Consider the following 14,817-nt stretch of genomic DNA (forward strand, 5'->3'; position numbering starts at 1 on the left):
AAGAAAGTGGCTCTTTTTGTTAAATGTTATTCAGCTTGCTTGTTGGGGTCGGGATATTGGGCTTTGTCTCTGTATTAGATTGATAATAAAGCTTCATAGAAATTTTAAAAAAAACACATGAACAAAAAAGAATGCAAATATCCACCCCCAGATGAGCAGAGAAATAAACTGTGGTCTATGTATAATGGAGTATTATTTGGCAATGAAAAGGAATAAAGTTCTGATGCCTACTCTGATGTGAAAACCCAAAATCATCAGTGTCCATTCCCATCTGTATGAACTGTTCACAGAAAATACACGGAGAGAGAACACACATTGTGTTTCTAGGGCCTGGGCGGGGGGTGGGGGGCGCTTTCAGTGCTGAAATGATCTAAATTAAACTGTACTGACAGCTGCACAATCTGTGAGTGTCCAAAAATCACTGAGGTCTCGTTTTTAAAGAGGATTTTACATGTGAATTGCCTCCCGGAAAAGCTGCAATAAAAGAACAAATTTCTCAGACCACCAAGTTACACCCCAAACTCAGTAACTTTTTAAAATAATGAAACTCACACAGAAGAAACTGGCCAGGGCTCTGGCTGGGCTCCAGGCTGCTCCAGAGGTGCAGGGGGACCAGGGCGGTAGTCCTGCCCTGGGGAGTCCCACCCTTGAGTCCTGAGCTAAGGATCCCACAGGGGCTTGGCAGCTGTGTGTGTGTGTGTGTGTGTGTGTGTGTGTATATGTGTGTGTGTGGTGTGTGTGCATGTGTGTGTGTATATGTGTGTGTGTGGTGTGTGTGCATGTGCGTGTGTATGTGTGGGGGGGGGTATGTGGGTGTGGGTGGGTGTGGTATGTGGGTGGGTGGGGTGTGTGTACTTATCCATCACCCACTTTCATGATCCCAAAGAGCCCTCAGCTTGTGATAGGCTTGGGAAGACCCAGGGACAGAGACAGACTGGGATAAAGATGCTTAGGAGAAAGTATGGAAATCCCCACACATTTTAATTAGTGGATACTTTGTATACAGAACAAAAGCTAAAGTTACCAGATGCAGACATCTTCAAACTACTGCCCAGCACCTCAACTAGGAGGCAGGCACCTTCAAAGTCTATGGTCTGGAATAATGCCTTCCTAAATGCATTTAGGGAAGAGGGAAATGATGTAATTATATTATAATCTCAAAAATATTATTTAAAAATATTTAAGTCTAGGGCCAGGGAGATGGTTCTACAGTCAATGCCACGTGCTGCCAAGCGTGAGTGAGGACCTGAGTTCAATCCCCAGAACTCACCTGGAGGCAGGAGAGGACCAGCTCCTGAAAACTGTCACCCTGACCTCCATATACAGACTGCAGTACACACAGACACATCCACATGCACCTACACTCACCCGCGCCCCCCCCCCCCCCAAATAAATCTATCTGGGCATGGTGGCTGGTGCAAGCCTGTAAGCCAGCACTCATGAGGTGGGGTCAGCAGGGCCAAGAGCTCAAGAGCACCCTTCAGTATATAGTGAGTTTGAGTCTAGCTAGACTGAACTACTCCAAACCTTGTCTCAAACAAACAAACAAAAACAAAACAAAACAAAATGTAGGTCCTGGAGCTCAGTGGGTAAAGTGCTTCTGCACAAGCATGAGGCCTTGAGTTTGATCCCCAGAGCTCACAGAAAAGCCAGACATGGCCAGTCACAGAAAAGCAGACACAGGAGGATCCAGGGGCTCACTGGTTTGCCAGCCTAGAAAAACTGATGAGCTCCATGTTCAGTTAGAGAGAGACCTTATCTCAAAAAAAAATTTATGTGTACACATACACACACACTCACTCACCCAGGATGAGTACGTGAGTATTCTCCCAACTGGGCCACACTCCCAGGTCCAAGAGAGATTATTTTAACCTTTCCAACACCATAGGGGGAGGTCAGATATGGACAGTTGGCCTCCAGTGGAGGATTTGGAAAAGGCCTGGTGTGCTCACAACTGTTTCTTCCTAGCTCATAAAGATGGAGCAGGAAAGGTCTCATTGTTAAGTTTGGAAAGATGTTCCATGTCCAAAAAGGATTGCTCAAAAACTTCAGAGAGGCACAGATTTCCAAAATGTAAACTTCCTGAGAGAGTCATAAAACCAACAAACCTACAACTGGAGTGATAAGAAGGTAAGAGGTGGCAGCAGTCACCAAGACTGGAATGAGAGAGGAGTCATCACTACAGAACCCACAGATGGCCCAGGAGCATGAGGGGTGGGCAGACAAGTTACACCAAGAAAACCAGACTACATGGACACAGCACACACATTGAGAAAGCAGAAATGGCCAAAGCTGACCCAAGAAGACACTCCGCTCACAGGAAGGGCCACACACACACACACACACACACACACACACACACCCGTTCCACATGAAGACAACTGGCAACTTTCCCATCTGTGATGCAGGAACTGGTACCCAGTTGCAGTGGGTTCTTCAACATGAGCCTGGGCGAGCAGGTCTTGGCAGCTGTGCCTTGAAGAATTTCTATTTCCTGTGTCTTTTAAAGGCACACTTCACGCCATTTTTTACTGTTTTTTCCTCTACCCTCCCATCTTCTCTAAGGCTTTGATGTTGCTAATTGCGGTTTTGCCAAAGGCAACGCTTTTCAGGAACGCCATTCCCAGGCTGCCAAGAGATGGGAAGAAAAGGCGACAGAGGATGGGCTCTGGCAACTCCACCTCAGCGGCGGCGTTCGATGTGGTTGGCCAAAGAGGCTGACACACACACACAGGCCAAGAGCTGTGACACCATGCTTAACAAACGGTAAGTTACCAGCAAACGTGCAAACAGTGCTTATGGCCAAGTGCCAAGGTCAGTCCGCAGGTAGGGGTGGGAGGGGTTAGCCAAAACTCCTAGGAAAACAGGCAGAAGGAGAAGAGAGCTGCTGTTGAGATGTGACAGGAGGGTGGGGACAGCCAGAAGCTCAGCGGACAAGAGGAGTCAGCTCCTGGGGTATGTGCAAAACAGGGGGTCCCTGCCCCCGTGAGTCTGACAGCATCTACCAACCAAAAAAATCAGAATGTGTCTACGTGCCAGACCTCGCACTGGGTTCTAAGAGTTAGCAATATGCACGAGAATTGGAAATAGTGGCTCTCACTCATAATCCCAGCACTGGAGATATTGAGGCAGGAGAATTTCCGTGAGTTCAAGTCCAACCTGGGTCACTGAGGGAGACTATATCAACAAAAAAAGAAAAAGCAAGAAACATGTGTGAGGATGGTCACAGTGCTGAGGACCATGGGTCTCTATACATTCTTGATTCTTTTTTTTTTTTAAGATTTATTTATTTATTATGTATACAGCATGTATGATTGCAGGCCAGAAGAGGGCACCAGATCTCATTACAGATGGTTGTGAGCCACCATGTGGTTGCTGGGAATTGAACTCAGGACCTCTGGAAGAGCAGCCAGTGCTCTTAACCTCTGAGCCATCTCTCCAGCCCGTGATTCTTTTTTTTTTAATATTTACTTTATTATCTACAGATGTGTGCCTGTGCATATGCTTGTGGGTGGGTGGGCACCTGAAAAGGCCAGAAGAGGGCATCAGATTCCCCGGAACTGGAGTTACAAGTGGTTGTGAGCTGTCTAATGTGGGTGCTGGGATCTGAACTCCCAACAGATGCTCTTCACTGAGCCCTCTCTCCAGCCCAAATTCCTGATTCTTTGTATGCCCCTTCCCATTCCTCCTGTGGAAAGGTCAACAGTCAAACCCAGCTGGGATCTGAACTCCTAATTCTTGACCTCAAAGTGTCCCGCTTCGCACTCCCTTCCTGGCTCCTCGGATCATGGTAGGGTAGGGCCTGTGCTTCTAGAGGATAGCTTCTAACCGCAGTGGGGCCCGAGGACAGGAGGGACACAGTGTCCTGGCTAGTTTTATACCAACTTGACACAAGCTAGGGTCATAGGAGAGGAGGAAGACTCAATTAAGACGCATAATATCGCGCCGTAGGCAAACCTATAGGACATTTCCTTAATTAGTGACTGATGGGGGAGGGCCCAGCCCATGATGGGTGGTGCCATCCCTGGGCTGGTGGTCCTGGGTTCTATAAGAGAGCAGGCTGAGCAAGCCATGTGGAGCAAGCCAGTAAGCAGCACCCCTCCACGGCCTCTGCATCAACTCCTGCCTCCAGGTTCCTGCCCTGTTTTGAGTTCCTGTCCTGACTTCCTTCCGTGATGAACTGCTCTGTGGAAGTGGGAGCCAAATCAGCCTTTTCCTCCTCAAGTTGCTTTGGTCATGGTGTTTCATCACAGCAAGAGTCACCCTAACTAAGATAAAGAGCAAAGGAGGCTAAGAGCGCCCTGGGCTACACACGCTGTCCAATGTCCTACACAGACAGACAGACAGCAGATGTATTGGCATACTGACCACTGTGCAACATCAGGAGCTCTCCTGGGGGCCAGCTGTCACGCAGAGGCCATGTTCCTTCATCCCTTAGACGGGCACTGAAACTCACAGATAGGACAACTGCCTCCTGTTTCTTGAGAACAGGGTCTCTTCTCCCTGCTTCCTACGGTCATGTCTCCTGTTCTGGCCACTCCCACCTTGTCAGCAGCATCACCTGTCCCAGCCCTGGGAGGTGGGTCATGGGACCATCCTGGGGTGGGAGTGAGAAGCCAGAAGTTAAAGAACACAGCAGGGAGCAGGGTGTCAGTCGCTGGCTGTATACAGCAGCCTCAGTTTCCCCTCTGGATCACAAATGTCAAATGCTTACAACACCCTTCACGGCAGTCCTGATGAAGATGGGTGATAATGAAGTCAGGTACCAGGGAGCTGGGGGGGGGGGGGGGTGTTACTCCTCACACTGAGCCTCTAGGGTCCTGGGTCCAGCCTACAGTCACCTCCATCAGGGGGTGGGAGACACTACCCCTGCTCCTACCCTCCATCAGCCAACCTTGGCCATGCGCTGCCGGCAGCTGCTGATGCTGCATTCCACTGTCCTGGTTAAAGGCCTGGCACAGGGCAGCCTGAATCACGAGGGATCAGTCATATCTCTTGGGGCCCAGAGCCCCAGGTACCTGCAGACCACAGGGTAAGCCTGCCAGCTGGGCCACTCCCTGCCACCCAGCAGCGCTTCAGATAACAGAGACAGCTGCTCCCAAAGGTGTGGCCTGGCAGAGTCGCTGCGTCAAACTCAGAGCGGCCTGGTCCTGATGGCACTTGGCTTTGTCAGTCACCACAAGGTCATTCTGAAGGGGACAGTAGAAAGAAGGGACCAACTTCCCCATAAACTTGTCCCACCCAGGACACTTGTCCCTGACACTGTCCTGTCAGCATCCCGCACACCGGGGTCATTGCTGGGAACACTTCTGCAGCTACACTGAAGACACCCTGCTCAGCCCAGCATGCCTGAAATCCCTGCCTGGGCACAACCGCTTCCAACTCTGGTTTATCGGACAATGTGAAGCTGCCACCTCCAGCTGCCACCTACCTCTGCTGGCCCACGCTGGCGCAGGCCTCCCAGCACCAAGACTCCATCCACCTACCCAGTGACAGTAAGTGGCCAGTGTGGCCCAGACAGTTATCCCAAATGAAGGAACTGGAAATCACTCTCCCAGAGCCCACCAACAAAAGCCACATCTGTCCCCAGCATTTGTAACCAGGCAAAGAGCTGGCTCAAGAGGAGTGGGAAGTGGCAGAGCAGAATCCCCCCCCCACGGGGGTCTGCCATGAGACGGAGGCCAAGGCTCCGAGTATGCTGACCCCCATGAGGACACCTAATGCAATGCCCAATACCCCAGTACACAGTAGCTACTCCACATCACTGGAAAAACATCAGTGTACTCTCGACTCCTACAGGAATGAGGTCAGTTGAGTCTGTCTCCAGCGAGGCCCTCTCCTCCAGGGGAGCCCAGATGACTAGGGTTACAAAGTCAGATTGCTGAGCCTTGGCGGATGGGTGCCCACTGGTCATATCCAGGGCTAGGACTAGTTCAGAAGCAGGTTTCACCCTGCTATCTATGGCCTGAAGCCACATCCAGATGTACAGATGTGCGCTGAAGGATCTGGGCCAGTGGTTCTCAACCTGCGGGTTGTGACCCCTTTGGGGTCAAATGACCCTTTCACAGGGGTCCCCTAAGACCATCAGAAAGCACAGGTATTTAAATTACAATTAATAACAGTAGTAGATTTACAGTTATGAGGTAGCAATGAGAACACTTTTATGGTTGGGGGTAGGGTCACCACAACATGAGGAACTGTATTAAAGGGTCACAGCATCAGGAAGGTTGAGAACCACTGGTCTAGGCCCTGCTGTTCACAGAACCCCTGGATGTCACATGATCAGATCAGAGGGAAAATAGCATAAAACGTGACATGGGATCTTTTGGAGGGACCTGCAACAAGGGAAATCTTAGTGTGGGAGCCTTAACCAATCAGATGTGACCCACGAGATACCCTGGGGATGTCAAATTCCAAGCTGCCCTGGTCCCTTTGGGTCGCTGTGGCCTCTCTAGGCTTGAGGATAGGATAAAGGCTAAGACCCCTGAGTCCCATACCTAGGTCCTGTCATGTTGGAGGTCTGTAGAATACAGTTCCCTCTAGCCCCCAGACGGCAGGAAGCAAGTAAGCTTGAGGGTCTGCAGGTTTGGAAAGATCACCATAAGGGGTCAGCACACTGATCACCATAAGGGGTCAGCACACTGATCACCATAAGGGTCAGCACACTGATCACCATAAGGGGTCAACACACTGATTCTCCTGCTGCTGTTCTGTCTGGAACAGTGTTTCTCAACCTTCCTAATTTTGTGGCCCTTTAATATAGCTCCTCATGCTGTGGTGACCCCCAACCATAAAATTATTTCATTGCTATTTCATGACTAATTTTGCTACAGTTACAAATCATACTGTAAACACCGGATAGGCAACCACCGTGAAAGGGTCCTTCAACCCCCATAGGGGTTATGACCCACAGGTTGAGAAGTGCTGATCGAGAAGCTGGTAGACAGTGGCTGACTGTAGACTCTTCTAAATTCGGGATGGGAAGGTAGGAGCCAGGCCTCAGCTTCTACCAAGACCCTGTAGGCACCACCAGTCCCCAGGACACAGGACAGGCCTGCTGATGACCCTACTCTGGCCCTGCCTGCCCTGTTCGTTCTGAAATGGCTTAGGTTCCTTACCCTGTCCTCCACCCTGCTAAGTGGCAAAGACCCCACTGCCACAGGACATTCGTCATCCACAGCATCCCTGCGTGGCCAGAGGAGGGATGGGCAGTGTGTGTGTGTGTGTGTGGGGGTGCGGGTGACCAGAGTTACCACATCAGCGGATGGCAAGGGGAGCCCAGAGAGGAACACAGTGAGCAGCATGGAGGATAAAAGGAAAGATCAGGGGCAGCCTGACACACGGCCCCTCCTCCAACTGCACCATTCCCAACCCATGTCTCCTAGAGCATGACACAGGCAAACCGCCTCTGTGCCTCACTCAGAGAAGGACAGGGCTTTTGTAAGTGGCACTCCTAGAGCACCGATTCCAGAAGCTGAAGCTTTCTCGACGTTCCCCACTATACATGCCCATTTGACAGAGGGAGAAAACTGAGACCCAGGTGGACAGGTGTCTAGATCCCAGGGTTCCAAGTGCTTGTGTCTTGGAGGGCAGAATCTGTGTGAGGCTGGGGACTGAGGAGAGAGCGAAGGTCCCTGGCCTGGCGCTGTCATACATGCCTCATCAGCTTGTGTTACAGAGAAAGCCATCCGCAAAGTGCACATAAGTTGTGGCCCGTGGGTCCTTACAGTGCAAGTTGTTCTGACCCAACTGTGTCACCCTCCAGGGGGCAGACTCTCGGTGTCCTGGGTTGCAGCATTGTACGGTAAATTTAAACCAATTTACTTATTATTATTTGTACCCATATGATGGGGGGAGGGGCTCCCGAGTGCTAATCACATGGGGACAGAAGCCTGGAGGACAACTTTGTGGACGGAGTGAGTTCTCTCGCACTTTCCATGCATTGGGGTCCTGGGGACCGAACTCAGACCTGCACAGTAAACACCTTTACCTGCCGAGTCAACTCTTCGGCCATGTGCAGTGAACTTCAAACCCAACCCTTCTGAGGGCAGGCTACCTACCATTCCTAGCCCCGCAGCAGGGCGCCCACACATCACAAGCCACGGCCTCGCCTTCCTTAACACAGGACTGCCTTGGACACCGGTCCTACTGCTGTGACAGATGGGGAAACCGAGTCACAGTCACATGGCAGAGGAGAGGCTCCTTCCAAATCACCCATGTGTGTCCTACACAGGTGACAATGGGAAACAGGAAGCAAGTTCCAGAACACTCTCTTCTGAGGGCAGACGTCTTGTCCTTCTCCACATCCAGCCTGGACCCAGATGTGAGGGACAAAGGGACCTGAGCCCAGGATGTGGGCTCCGCCACAGCCATGCAGACACAACCCGAGTTACCACCGCCAGGTCTGCCAGGGACTCTCGCTGCAGCGCTAACCTCACCAGGGCAAGGTCCCAAGAGAGCTGAGCAGACATGAGGCCTGCAGCCTTACAAACACGCCTGGCCTTCGGCCCTGCCCTCTTCCCCACCCTGCTTCCAGGGAAGGCTCAGTTTTTAAGACCTTTTGCCTCCACTTCCTCTTTCCCAGTAGGCTCCAATCTCCTCCAGGTTTAGCACGAGGCATCTGGAAAATTTATTCTTCTGAGCAGAAGGCTCCCACACCGGCAAGGAAACGTAGACATCCCCTTGGAAGGGGAGGGGCCCAGGGTTCAGAGAGGCCCACAGCCCAGCTGCCCAGCTGCTGCCAAGAAGAAGATGCCAGCACTGTCTGGCACCTTCCAGAAAGAGCCCAAGCTTGTATCCCGAGGGCCCGAGGCAAACGGTGATGGCCAGGGCCTCCCTGCAGAGTGGGAAGCTGGTGATGGCGGCGTGCCAAGAAGCAGGGGACAGATGTGCAGCCACCCTGACAGAGCTCTGCAGACCCGTGATGTGCTCAGATGAGAAGCGCAGTGACAATTAGGCTTGGGGGCTTGGCCAGGTGACTCTTGGCAACAGGCTGGGGTACAGGAGGTACCAAACCACAGGCTCCATTAGTCTGTGCTGCCCATGGTGCCTGAGAGAGGACATGGCGGTCTCAGGGCAGGCACCCTCCCACAAATGGGAGCAGAAGACGGGAGCCAGCCAAAGGCAATACCTGGCCGTGTAGGGGAGTAGAGGCAGGGGGTACCCCTCCATTGGCCAGGCAGAATAAAATGGGTGAATGACAGAGACAGCAGGGCTCCTCTCACAGGGCCTTCCTGAGCCTCTGCCCCTGAAAAGAACAAGTGGCTGGGTGGGGTAAGATGGCACAAATGAAGAGCCATCAACCCTCCCGGGATGGCCACCTTCACAGCAGGGGCACAGAGGGGACAGAGAGCAGGACAAGGTAGAAAGTAGGACAGGTTCCAGAGCAGATGCCCAGGCCCAAAGCTTACCCTGCAGGAACTGGCTGAGTGACCATGGGCAAGTTACTTAACCTCTCTAGGCTCCTTTCCAACCTAGGATAGTATGGGGGGGTTAGACCCTCCACAGGAGCATGTAAAAGATAGCGTGACCACGGAGACAGGGAGCATAGCAACCTGGGAGTCAGCTCCTCAGGAGACTGTCCCCAAACTTGCCTCACAACCTGGCCACCCTACCACCTGTTCTGACAGGACAGACTGGGGGCAGAGGCAGCCATTCATAGCAACAAGGCTGTGGTGGTGGCAGGGGGAGCCATACTCTGACTCAGCCATAGAAAAGCAGCACCATCACTCAGGTGTGGAAACCAAGGCTCGGAGAGGTCAAGGGTCACTACCAAGGTCACACAACCTGCTCCTTATAGAATGATTTAGGCCAGGCCCTATCTTAAGGCAAACCTGGGGTCTTTCTCTAGTTCCTGTGGGAAGGGGGTAGGGATGCCAGGCCTAGAAAGAGCAAGCTGCAACCCTCCCTGGCCCAACCTAGCTACTATCCAACCTGTGCAGCAACCAGGGTGGTTTGGCGGGCAGGGCACCAAGCTCTAGAAAAATCAAAGGACCAGGAGGGGGGGAAGGGGGGGAAGGGGGGATGATGACTCTGCCGGCATCCCAACTAGAGGATGCCAGATACCATCTCCCTTCTATCCCTTCCTCTGACTTCTTAGACACATCATTTTTCAGATGTTTTCAAGCTGATTCACTTGAGGGAGCATCTACCAGGGTTCCAAAATTCCAGGAGGTTCTGGAACATGCTCTGTCCCCACTGAGTGGGTCTCCTTGGCCCTTACAAGGCTTTCCTACTTCCCAGCTAAGTTCTCAGACAGCATACAGGAAGAAAGAAAGGCTAATTGGGAGCTCAGGGACTCTGGGGGGCAGGGGCAGCTCGGGGAGCCAGCCCAGGGACGAGGGAGAGGCTGTGCGTGCCTCTGCCTCCACTCCTGCCAGCCTAGGAGCCTGGCCCTCTGCACAGCCCCCCCCCCCCCCCCCCCCCCCCCCCCGTCTCTGCACTGCACCCAGTCTGGCTGATGGCCTCTGGGCTCTCAGCGCTGCGGGGAAACAGCCTTTTGGACCTTCTGTGCCTGTCCCTCCCCAGGGATACTGCAGGCTGTGCCTGCCACCGGATCCCAGCATCTGGAACAGTGCCTGGCTCAGAGTAGGCGCTCTATAAATATTTGTGGGATACATGGGAAGAACAGGAGCGCAGAGGAAGGGCAGAGGGCAGAGGGCTCCGTTCCGGCATCCTCGGACCCTGGGAGCTGAATGACTCCTCCTTCCCGCCATCGCCATAGCGGAGTCTGAGACATGCCTGCCACCCCCACCCCCACCCCCCACTGCAGCATAGGCTTGACTGCAGACACATCCCTGTCCCTTCCATACTTTCACTCAAGCTACCCTTCAGCACAGAGGACAAGCTCTTCCTCCCCGCAAAGGCTACCAGATCTGGTACTTTCTGTCCCCTCATCCCTAGCAGGCTCTTCCCATCCCCAGGGCTCCAGGGTTCTTCCTGTCTCTTCACTTTTTGCTACTCTGCCAGGTTCCAATGATTCTCAGGCAAACTGCTGGAGCAGGGCCCAGGGGTTAGGGGAGGTCCTGAGCTCCAGGCTGGAACCCTCAGCCACCTGCTGGCTGTGAGAGTCACTCACTAGTTATGGGACTTACCTGAGTCTCAGTGTGGGGGATAAAAAGGTTCGTGGGACAAGGTGAGGGCCAAGGACAGGGCAGAAGTTCACTGGATGCTCAGCTTAGCCCCCTGGGTAGACATGGGAGGGGCCTGGGGGCCACACAGACTGCTCTTACTTCCCACCCCTGCTGGCTTGGGACCCTGTACAGAGGTCAGGTTAGCATAAGGTAGGCACTCCTCAGAGAAAACTCCATGCCCCCAGTGAGCATCAACCACCCACGCAGCACCACAATGAATTTCCAACAGGCACCCCGCCTGCTGTAGCCTTACTCAAAAGTGCCCTGTGCCTTCTGCCCAAACAGAGGGGTCTCAGGAACAGCCTCAACACAGTGAGCTTGGCCTGGTGACATTCAAATGCTCCCTGACTAGTTTAATTATCAGAACATCCCTACAAACCATGTGGCCTGTATTCCCACTTCGCAGCCAAGAGAGCTGAGCCCAGCCAGGATAAGAACTTGTTGGCAGACAGCTCTGAAGCAAAGACAGGGGCAGGCCGGGACCAGGCCTGTCCTGCCCCAGAGCCAAGCTCTTCTTGCACTTCAGACCTTGTGGAGCTGTGCCTTCCAAGTCCCAGCAACAGCCTCAGCACTGGCTGTCACACACCTGTGGCTAATGAAAGGCTTGGTGTCCCATGCCAGAAGCAGGTGATTGCCATCAAAGCCTTAAAGTCAACTCAAGAGCAAGGCCAACTCTGGTCAGGAAAGATAAAGGCAGTGTGTGAGGCAGGGGGGTTGTGAGCCTGGGAAAGGGGACCCAGGCACAACAGGGATGGATTGCCTCATAGGTCAGCCTCCTGTGCCCGGGCATCACACGCACGCACGCACGCACGCACGCACGCACACATACATGCATACAAGCACATGCACAATCGCAGGACCCAGACACTTTATACACAAACAGCCACTCCTGAACTGGGCCCCCCCTACCCACCTTTGTGTCTCTCTCTGCAGGTCCCTAGCCAGTCACTGCCACATAGGCCTCTGCCCAGGACAGAACAGTCTGTTTGGTAGGAATTAGGATCCCAGCCCAACGGCAGGACAGTGAGTGCGGTTCACAGATGCCTGCCTGTCGCTCCCTTTCTGGGGCCACCTGGCCAGCTCCTGTCCCCTTCTTACAACGCTGGGTCCCAATGTCCCAATGCCCCGACTCTCTCCTACCGAGCAGACAGCTGCATCCTGAGAACAGGCCCCAGGCCTCGGCCCAGCTCCACGCAGCTGACTCGCAGAGACGCTAACCACTGCAAAGGTTGTCTAGGCCACCATCCCGAGTCCCATGCGCCTGTATCCCACGCCTACACGTCTGGAATCTGTTGCCATCTGCTCCGTAAAGCCACCAGGAAGACTCAAACCAAAGGCACTTGGGTGGGAATCTTGGGGAGAGAGGCAGCCAGGAGCTAGTGAGAGGAACTTGTCACTGGGACCTCCCGGTGACCTGCGTGGCTACGCTAATTACCAATGTTATCGGGCGGACAACAGCCGTGCCCCGAGCTTCCTCCGTTTGATAGACCCTCAGCAAACACGCCCAGCTTCAGCCCCGTGCCTGCTGATTCCAGCCGCAGCTACTCTTCCACCCCCTGCCCCCAGACCCTCTAACCTCCTGCCCCAGGCCTCCAAGGTCAGCCAAGCCAGCAAGGCAAAGAGGAGGCCTCCTGTAGGGACACTCCAGGCTGGATCAATGATAACCACCAAGGAACAGAAAACATCTCTCCTTTTGACGACCCAGATGCTCTAGGAGAGGAGAGCTACTGCTTACCTTTGTTACTCCTGCTGCTGGGGAGCTCCAGCCCATGGGTGCCTGGTTGACGAGCCCTTGACCTGCACAAACCAGGGTCCCACATTCCACGCAGGCACCAATGATCAGCTGCCTGCCGTCATCCACCAACAGGCTGTGGCTGGCTCTCAGGGTATACAGGAACAAGGGCAGCCTGGCCACCCTCACTGACTTCAGCCCCAGACACCGTTTCTTCTCTTGCTGACAGAAGAAGCACACGAACGTGTCCACCTGGTACTGCCTAGACCAGGCGCTGACAGCCTGGTGAGCGGCCCTGGCTTCGTGCTGCAGCCATTGACCCAGCAAGTCGTGATAGCAGAGCACACAGGTGGTCACCAGGCCGGTGGAGTCTGCAGGCCTGGCCCGTGGGGCGGGCGGATAGACGGTGAGGAAAGGAAAGAAGGGCTCCTTCTCGCCCAGGTGGCTAGCGGGGTTCATGCTGAGCTGGAACTCCTTGCCCGGCCCCAACTCAGCCCCGCAGATGTAACAGACGGCAGGCGGTCCTCCCTGCGCAGAAGCGGGCAGCTCGCTCAGAGTAGGGTCCGAGGCGGAGAAGGCTTGGTGGTACCTGCCCAGGAAGCCTTGCACCGAGCTGATGAGCTCACGGTTGTGCGATGCCCGGTACAGGGCCCAGACGTCCTCCAGGACGCTGAAACATTTGGGACAGCTGCGAACCTCGCAGCGCTTGTTGGGGGGCCGAGCGTTGGGTGGGCAAGGAAGGAGGCTGAGGAAGGGGAAGTGCATGGAGCTCCCCGAGTTGCCATTGACGATGCGGGAGGGCACAGCCCGGGCATCCCGTGTACAGTCCTCCCCGCAGAGGTAGCAGGCCTCCCGCAGCAGCCCCGCGGCGGCGGTGGCGGGCCCCTCCTCTCTGGGGAGTCTGCGGGCCTTGGAGGCCATGCCGGGGGCGTGGCTGTTCAGGGGAACCACATAGAGCCGCTGCAGGACAGGCACGTTGGCCAGCTCGAAGCTCTGCCACTGGTGCGTGAGGGACGAGAAGCAGCAGGGACACACGAGGGTGCTGCCCGCCTCGGTGATGGGCTGGGCGCCGGGCGGGGGGCTGTGCAGCCACAGGAAGGGGAAGAAGGGCGCCTGAGCGGGCGCCTCCTGCTTCTGCACGTGGATCTGCTGCTGCGAGGCCGGCGACAGCGCCGACCCACAGACGTAGCAACAGCGGGCCTGGCTGTCTGCGGGCGTTTGGGGGGGCCGCTCCAGGCCCTCGTCCCCAACGAGGCTCCCTGCGACGTCGCTGCCCTCGGGGGTGCCGCTGCGCTCTGGGGGTCCCACGGTCCGGCTAGAGGCGGCGCTGTCCGTGCCGTCGGGCGCTGTAGGGACAGTGGGGACAGGCCAGGGTTCCTGGACGCCCCTCAGCACGCTGGCCCGCGGCTCGGGAGCCCAGTGAGTCCCGGGCCCCGTGCGTCGGCGCCGGGCTCCGGGCTTAGTGGTGTCGTGAGCATCCTCGGGCTCGGGCTCAGGCTCGGGCTCCGGCTCTGGTAGCGCGTCGGCGTCCGACAGCTCCGACAGCTCCGAGTCGCGCGCGTCCTCGGCGTTCCACTCGCGGGCCCCACGCCGGCCGCCCGCGCTCGCGTCGCACTGGTGCGGCCGCTTGAGCCAGTACACGCGCTTGTCCACGGGCGTGCGCGCGCGCTCGAAGGCGGCCCACTGCTCGGCCAGGAAGCAGCGGCACACGGCGCACACCAGCACGCAGCCATCGGCAGCGCTCAGCCCGCGCGCACCGGGCGCCGGCTCCTGCTGCTGCAGGAACGGGAAGAAGGGCTGCGCGGGGCCCGCCGGCCTCACCGGCAGCTTCAGCTCCTTGCCGCGCGCGATGCCGCCGCCGCAGATGAAGCACGACAGGGCCGCGCCCGCCGCTGCCATGAGCCGCTGCTTGCGGGAGAGCGGCGCCGCCCGGCCGCTCATGGCCCGGCCGCC

The 14,817-nt window shown here is 55.5% G+C and overlaps 1 protein-coding gene across 1 annotated transcript in view; it reads right to left on the bottom strand.

The window, feature by feature from the left end:
- Positions 1-14,805, bottom strand: part of Gse1 (Gse1 coiled-coil protein) — a 380,520-nt gene extending 365,715 nt beyond the window's left edge. Inside the window, 1 exon segment of the mRNA XM_052727088.1 lies at positions 12,868-14,805. Coding sequence (XP_052583048.1) covers positions 12,868-14,805 — 1,938 coding nt within the window.
- Between the last annotated feature and the right edge of the window lie 12 nt (positions 14,806-14,817).

This window comes from Peromyscus californicus, unplaced genomic scaffold, assembly GCF_007827085.1.
Source record: "Peromyscus californicus insignis strain IS unplaced genomic scaffold, ASM782708v3 Scaffold_8__1_contigs__length_139910024, whole genome shotgun sequence".
Taxonomy (NCBI): domain Eukaryota; kingdom Metazoa; phylum Chordata; class Mammalia; order Rodentia; family Cricetidae; genus Peromyscus; species Peromyscus californicus.